Source organism: Hipposideros armiger, unplaced genomic scaffold, assembly GCF_001890085.2.
Source record: "Hipposideros armiger isolate ML-2016 unplaced genomic scaffold, ASM189008v1 scaffold_300, whole genome shotgun sequence".
NCBI lineage: Eukaryota > Metazoa > Chordata > Mammalia > Chiroptera > Hipposideridae > Hipposideros > Hipposideros armiger.
This window is the reverse complement of record NW_017731650.1, coordinates 1,870,647-1,878,861: the sequence shown is the minus strand read 5'-3', so window position 1 is coordinate 1,878,861 and position 8,215 is coordinate 1,870,647. Positions and strand designations below refer to the sequence as shown.

General features: G+C 34.3%; 1 protein-coding gene across 1 annotated transcript in view; it reads right to left on the bottom strand.

Annotated features, from left to right (window-relative positions):
• Nucleotides 1-2,144: 2,144 nt before the first annotated feature.
• CHODL (chondrolectin) overlaps nucleotides 2,145-8,215 on the bottom strand; it is a 27,841-nt gene continuing 21,770 nt past the window's right edge. The window contains exons 4-5 of the mRNA XM_019659527.1: nucleotides 7,488-7,590; nucleotides 2,145-2,673 (exon numbers count right to left, since the gene is read on the bottom strand). Of these exons, the coding sequence (XP_019515072.1) occupies nucleotides 2,589-2,673; nucleotides 7,488-7,590 (188 nt within the window). The 3' untranslated portion in view covers nucleotides 2,145-2,588. The remainder of the gene's footprint in view (nucleotides 2,674-7,487; nucleotides 7,591-8,215) is intronic.

Sequence of the window (8,215 nt, the reverse complement as noted above, 5' to 3'; positions counted from 1 at the left end):
GTTCTTGCATGGGTCTATATGGTCCAGAGTAATAGAAGAGAGAATAAGGTTTAAAGGAGTTGAAAGAAGGGATCAGTCAGTGTAGATTGGCCTTATGGAAGAAATGAGACTTGGGCTACACCTAAAAGGAATGATGATTACTGATGTACTGAAGAGGCATTGGGGACCGCTGTGTAGGTGGTAGTGATCCTGAGAGTTCCACGAGAGGGGACAATAGATAATCATGGGTTGTTGTAAAACACTGTCTCTTTGGGGACGGGTCAGAGAAAGGGAGAACAATAACATATAAAGAAGGTGTGGCCAGATGAGTGAGGACTACAAACTCCTGGTCAGCAATTATGGAATTGTATTCTTAGGACAAAATTCAGGAGTCCCTGAACACACTACTCTTTCTACGACCTTTTCCGTTACTTGTTCCTAATACTTAGGAAGGATGGAGAAGCAGAGGTAGGGTGTGTTGTTTGATTTGACTCCCTGAAATATTTTCCACAATTCACCTGCATTTCAAAACACATATTAGCAGTATGCTCTGAAAATACAAACACAACAGGTACACACACCATGTACTCCATTTCATTTTTCAAAGTTCAGCTAAAATTTTAAGAGACCCTTGAGATGGTCTCGCTGCCATCTTCTAAAAAAAGGGACGCTCATTGTCCCTCTCCTAATAACTTATGAGTTCAGTAGTTAATACCAGAAGAGTTATCCAGATCTGGATCAAGATAAAAGGCAAAAGCAAGGCCCTTCCCCATAGCTTTGCCTCTCCTGGTGCAGCTGTTGTAGGCATGGGTGGCACAGACAATGGGGACAGCCCAGTCTCCTTCCATCAGTCCTGCTGAAAGGAAGCAAGGCGCAGTGGGAGCCTGGTGGGAAGAGGTAGATCCCAGCAGCTGGTCTCCCATTCTTCCCAGAAAGATGGGGAGCCAAGAAAAGCAAGAGGAGTGCTAAATGTGGGCGGACCTAAGCTTAGAATGCAGCTGCCCTTTCCCTCCGACTCTGAGCAGCTGAAAAGGGGCCAGTACCCACTAATTTCTATTTTGCCTTTTAGTTTTGCCAACCAACTCTGGTTGTGAATTGCCTCAAGGAAAGCTCTTTATTACCTAACTGAAAATATTGACAAGAAAAATATGAAGTTTAAAACACTCTATGGCCACGACTTCCACTGTCACCACCCTTAACAAGTAATTTGCTTACATCTTCATGTATTAATGCAAACATCTCTGTATTTTGTTCACTAGAGAGATTCAGACAACACCAAGGATCATTTCTTCAGAAACAAGAACTTTTTATTTGGTTAAAAGGAGCACAGGGACACTTGAAGACCAGATAGTTACAACTCTCTCTTGAGGAGAAGGAGCCGCAAGCATTGAAAGAAACTAGGAGCTAAGACAGAGAGGAGTTTCTCTCCTAGCCAAACCCTCAATAACGAGCATATGATCACCAACACCCTCCAGCCCATTTTCACACTAATTCATAGTCACTTTCCTGGCTAAAATGTTAGTGTGCTGTGCTTTCCTCCATACCAATGGAGCCACTCCCTTGGTCCAAATGTAAAACCCCTTTGTATGCTAATAGAGGCTAAACAGAGCTAGAAAAAACTTTAGACAAACTGTGCAGCTACCTGCCTCCAGTTTCAATCCCAGACCCCAAACAACCCTCATTGTTTTGTGTGCGAGGGAGGGACCAAATTGATTCCAGAACCCTCAGAGAGCTACTTCTGGTTATATAGGCAACATGTGAAGACATATGATTTATATTCTGTATGCCACGTTTTTGTTCTAGATTGAGTACATTATTGTTTATATAGTTATTAACAAAGTTATTACAAAATCTGTTGAATTTTAAATTAAAAATAATTGTAAGGCACATGTCTTGCACAATTGAAATTAGACAATTCTTGCCTCTAAGTAAAATATTTGAGTAGATTAATACCACAGTTAATGAAATAGCTTCTTATTTCTGAAGAGATTTCCTACACATTGTCTGATCCAATGCAGAGAATCTGGAAGAAGATGAACCATTTCTAGAAAGAAAACTTTTTCTAGGTGATAGATTTTATGTGTGTGTGAATTCAGATGACAACAGTGATGAATTTCTTTAATCAAAACAGCATGTACTGAAAAATGAAACACCATAAAAATAAATATTAGAACAGTCCATTTTTATCAAACACTTATGTAAAGGTAAAATATTTTTGCACACAGTAAATTTCAATACAATTTACATTACATTAACTAGATTACAACCTATGAAAAGTTAAAAAAAAACAAAAGTAACTCCTTCCAACCCACATACTTCTGATGTGTTGATAGCAATTTTATCTGCATGGTCCATTCCATTTACTTGAAGTTTGGGTGCATCAGTTAGCAAAATAAGCATGTCTCACTCCATTATTAGCACAGCGTATTTTGTAAATTAAATAAACATAGAAAAATCATTTAACTATTTGCCTCAAGGGGGAGCTTACAGTTCATCTTGCAGATCCTTTGAGATTTCAAGCCATTCCAAGCTAATGTTCTGATGTCATTCCTTATACAGATCCAGAATTATAAAACTGTTTTCTTTTCTGGAGCCAAGTCAATGAATTATTATACTTCCATGCCACTTTCTTTTCTCGTGCTTTTTGAAATCCACAGTGTGGACTGGTTTGGGCTAGTTTTTGTTCTTCCTTTACTGAAAGACATAAGAAGAAGTAAGTTCAATGTATGAGACTTTTTATCAAACTAGGCATGATTTGGTCCAAATGGAGATTTGGAGCCTTATTATAATAGGGTCCTTCTCTCACCAGCATATTTTTTCATTCCTACAAAAAATTCTAGATTAATCCAATATGTGCAGATGGTAAACAGTTCATAGGAAATAATAAAAAATAAAATAAAATAGATCGTTTTCTGTTTGACCCTTTGTAACTTGGAATTCNATATATATATATATATATATATATTCAGTTGAAGCTGACACTGTGAATTCTTCCCATCCAATTGTTTCTTACTACTTATTGTGCAAATTTGGTCCAAGTTGCAGCAAAACCAGCAAAAGAGGAAGCCACTGAACTGCTCGCTGTCATTTTAACTAGTCACATTTGGCTGTAATTGCAGTGGAACTCCAACAGCTGGGAAACAAATGTTGCCCTAATTCCCAGAAAAGTTCCATTAATATGGATCTTCTGGAAGGAACTTTTCCCACTTCTCTAAAGGCTAATCTTCCTAGAGAACCCTTATGGTTCTGTGATACCACAGGGAGAATTTTCTTTCCTCCTACTTTTAAATAGTATATTCAGATAACATTGCCCATCCACTAGTATTTTGAAATATAGGAATTCTAATATTCCATTGTTACATCTATTACACCTAATCTTCCAGCTACTATCCTACTTCCCATAAAGTATGCATATAAATATTCAGATACATATTAACAGTTTTTATTACATGAAGGCTACCTTGACATTGTCTAAAAATAATATACTAAATGTTACCATCTGGAGTCAGAAACATTATTTGATTGTTGACTTATTTACAAGACAAAGAAAAGGCCTTCCACCTAGGAGTCTACACCTATTGGTTTCTCTCTCTCTCTCTCTCTCTCTCTCTCTCTCTCTCTCTCACACACACACACACACACACACACACACACACCTACATATATACACATGAACTTTTATTTAAAGATACTTCTCAGTATTGCCTATTAAAACAAATATTCCTATCAATGTCACAGCTAAGATCGTGCTACCATTTCCATGAATATATGGTTTTCTCCTTTTTCTTAGTCACTAAAACTACTTTAGAGCTAAGTATTGGCAGAGTTTTAAATGTTTTGGGCAATGGTGTAAAAGTGGGGCAAAACTCATAAATGCATGGTAGTTTACTATGATTTGGTTCCATTTTGCTTATATTAATTTTCTAAGAGTTGAGTTCTCAGTTAGGAAAGTAATGACATTTTTCCTACACCTTGCAGTATAATCATATATTATGAATATTAAATAAGTATTGAATTTATGTCAGATTTTTCAATAAAAATGTAGAAGACATTTTATGAATGCCTATTGTTCAATTATGATCTAGCCTTAGGTTGCAAAGAAAAAAGTTGTACAAAAAGGGATCTACATGACAAACCCAAACCAGACTGACTGGACTTGGGGCATTTTACTAGAATCCCACAGAATCAATTGTTTTTCATAATTCTCTCTTACTCCCCTTAGAATCCCACTGATAAGTGTGCGGATATACAGTATACAGTGTAATATGACCTCCGATAGCCAACACTACTAAACTAGAAAGAAAGAATGTTATTGATCCCGTGTTCTGCTTTCAGTGTTCAATATTACACCAACTTCTTAAGAATTTTTCTTCATAAAAAAAAAACGTTTTATTATAATAAACTTTGTTTTTGGAACAGAGATTTTATAATGCAATTAACTGCACAGTACACTCTTAAGATTGTGCTGGAATCCCGTTTTCCTAAATTGGCAANCAAAACTGCGTTTAGCAATCAATGACATGTCTCTGCTGATGACAGCCTGCTACAGGCAATAATGACAAAGCAGGCCCAACTCTAAGCAAAGATAAGCAAGAATTGGAGATCATAAAAGTGTGAGATACCAACTAGAATTCAATGACAAGCAAAGATGACTTTGTTGCTAATATCAGTGTAATAAACAGCAGAAGACTGTATGTGATTGTATTTAGAATTGATTCAAATAATAATGTTCTAAAGCACATTTCTGTTCTATACAAACAATGCCATCTAATAATTGCTTTCCAACAGCGTCTACCTCTAGTCTTGTGAGTTGTTTCCATCCCCGGTTTTATGAGATGAGATCTCTTTAATTGCCATGCCCTTAAAAATGTTGAAATACCCCATCAGGATATGGTATGGCTCTGTCACCTAGTTGTTTTGTTTTGTTTTTCTTCAGTTCCATTTGTTAAATTAATAGCTCATTGAATGCAAATTGAATTAGTAAGAAAATACCCTGTAAATTTGTTTTCATTTGTCCCAAAATTATAATTTCCTGTCTAGTTTTTTCAAGTGATGGAAAAGGAAAAGCACATGCAGCATCTCATATTACGTTTAGAGTAGTAAATCATTTTTAATGTAATGTTTACTTCTCTAATTTGGCCACATTGTCTCTATTCATTACAAGTTTAATCATATACCACCCTGTAATAATTCTTGTTACTCTTGTCTACGTATTTCACCCCAATGCTCTAATAGACCCCTCTAGGTTTCAGATACAGTCCTACCCCTATGCTACACTCATTCTTCAATAGAACTTAGGCACTCTATGCCTAAGCTCAGCTAGTATTTGCTGAACAAATAATACAGACATTATGTAATTTATCAACATAGAACTGGTTATTTTAAAAATAATTTTAATAAACTTTAAGTTAATGCAATTGCTGAGTAAGTGACAAACTTTCAGAAACATAATCCCATAGATACTATTTTATAATGTCTAAGAACAAGAGTATACAGTGCAATTTTAATAAATATAAAAATTAGATTCAGATGTATCCCCATTAAAATGTCCTTGGATAACATTGATAGACCTAAAGAATAGATATGCAATTCACAGGACAATAACATAAAATGGTATAGGAGAGAGTGAAAAAAGTCAGAAGTGAATTATTCAGTTTCTGCATACCCAGGTTAAATTTTTACCACTCTGAATATCATGAGTCACTCTACTAGATGGTGTGTTGGAGCAGAAAGAGGAGATTAAATTCAAATCACACAGCAGTACTGGTGTAGTTGAAGAATAGAGTTCAAAATAATTAGTGTTATAATTTGTAAATTTTAATTAGTCCCACTGCTTAATCCTCCAACACCCTCACCACTAAAAAGCTAACCACTCATCACTAAAAAGCAATGACTCCATAAGTAAGGAATTTAATCAAACCAATATCCTTCATAAATAAAACACTAAGCTCAAGGAAGGTTAATTAAATACAAAATAAATAGGTGAAGATGAAAATATTTAAAGTAAGCCAAAGAATAAAAATTCTAAGTACATTAAAAAGACCAACTGTATAACTGTTCATGTGCTTCAAAAACAATAAATACATAAATGAATATTGTTCACAAAGTATAGATATTTGAAGATTTAGGTAGAATATAGAAGATCAAGGAAAAAAAATTTATGTCTACAATGCTCTTCCGTGAGGAATACAAACATAGATTATCAAATGCAAAACAAGTCACGAAGATCCTGGGGATAATGCCATCCTGAATAATGTGGTAATTCTGAAGGCAAAAAATAAAATAAAATAAAATAAACAAATGTACTTAGGTCAAATAGTTAATCTAAAAGCTCAAAGAAAAAAGACAGCATTGTATTAAGAAGATTCTATAATATACTTTGTTTCATTTAATAGATTCGAGTACATACTACTACAAATTTAAACTACCAGAGAATGTCAACTTTATATTTTTCTAAGAAAAAATAAAGACAAAGAACATAAAAGCATAACAGATTTAGCTTTGTAAAGGCTTCTAGGAGGGTAATGATGGATTTAGCAACTGAGGAGTTTAAAGAATAAACTCACCAGGGACAGAAAGTTGGCTAATATACTCAAGAGCANTTTAGGGTTTATTTCAGGAAAAGAAAAGGTGAAGTAAAGTCAGATGAAAAATGACTTATTTGCAGTCCCCTCCCTGATGGACACATTCCCTTGATCAATTTTTAGTGGAAATGCTCAGGCAAAGAAGCCAGTGTATTCTAGCAAACACGCACTTATTCAAACCCGGCATTTTTTCCTTTTTCATTTGGAACATATTTATATTTCATATATGAATTATTTTAATTTAATTAACAGTTGGACACACATGAAAACTTTTACCTCTAACTCAAGGGTATGCAGAAACAGATGTAAAAGAATATGCCCAAGAATTTTTTTGTGAAGATATATCATTTTATTTCAAGATGCCTACTAAAAAGTGACCTATTTTTACCACTGTTCTTTATTTCCTACACTTCAGAGATCCTTTTGAAATAAAACAGAAGGCTATGACTTGAAATCTTGAAAAGGTACTACAAAGCACACCTACAAAACTCAAGTCACGCATACAACTTGAGGTCAAGATCTAAAGGTTTAGCATTCCTTATCCTTAATAAACAAGGGACAGTAGGTACTGTCATATATGTTGTAGGCTTACAAGCATTTGAATTTCAGATCTACCACACACACTAGCTATGAGACTGAGGCAAATTGTGAAACCCATCTAAGCCACCATCTTCCCAATTGAAAAACAGAAACAGAACGGTACCCACTTCATTTGGCTTGTTAGGATTAAATGAGATAATGCATGAATCCTATAAAAAGGTATATCTTATTAGATTGTGTAGACTGGATTTGTCCTGACAGATAACAAAAATCAGAACTTTCTTCAGGCAAATTAAAAATAGAATTTTATACTAACATTTTTAAAGAGTTCTGAAAACTTATTTAAAACTTTTCAAGGTGTCTCTACATATATGAATTATTTACCTTTTATGCAGCATCTGGAAACAGCAGGTTCCAAAAGCAACCAGTATCAATAAGAGCAGTGGGATTGTTGGTATAACAACATAAATTAGATTGGGGATTATGCCTGCAAAAGCAAAACAGTCTTAGTGTAAAAAGACAATTGAATCAGGATTCTAACACCAAAGTTATATAAAAATTTTCCAAAAACTTAAGGTAAAATAGAATTATTATCAATAAAAAGATTCCAAGAAAGGTTCTTCCCTGCACGCTGAATAATCAAATAATATATTCATGCTTGTTAAAAATTAAAAACAAAATCATACTGTACTGGTTGCCATGCTCTAATTCAATGTCCATATTTCCAGAACTATTATTAAATTTGCAATTCAGATAGCAGCTAGTTTCCATAATGTATTAATAATCTTAGCTATCTCACTTCATTAATCCTTCTCAGTTCTTAGAGAAACAAGCACTGATTATTAAAAAATAATCATTATTAAAATAACTGTTGATTTATTTGATATAACATTATCCTAACCAGTAAGTTCAGTGCCATAATGATATGCAAGGCTCCCTGGGATTAAAGCAAAATATGTACATATTAAGTGATTATATAGTCATAACCCAGAGACACAAGACTCCAGAGTTATGAAGACTTGATCTTAATTAAATTCTAAAAATGAATCATTTTTTAATCCTGTTCCAACATTTGATAAAGTTGGGTATTCTTGGTAAAATAAAAAAAAAAA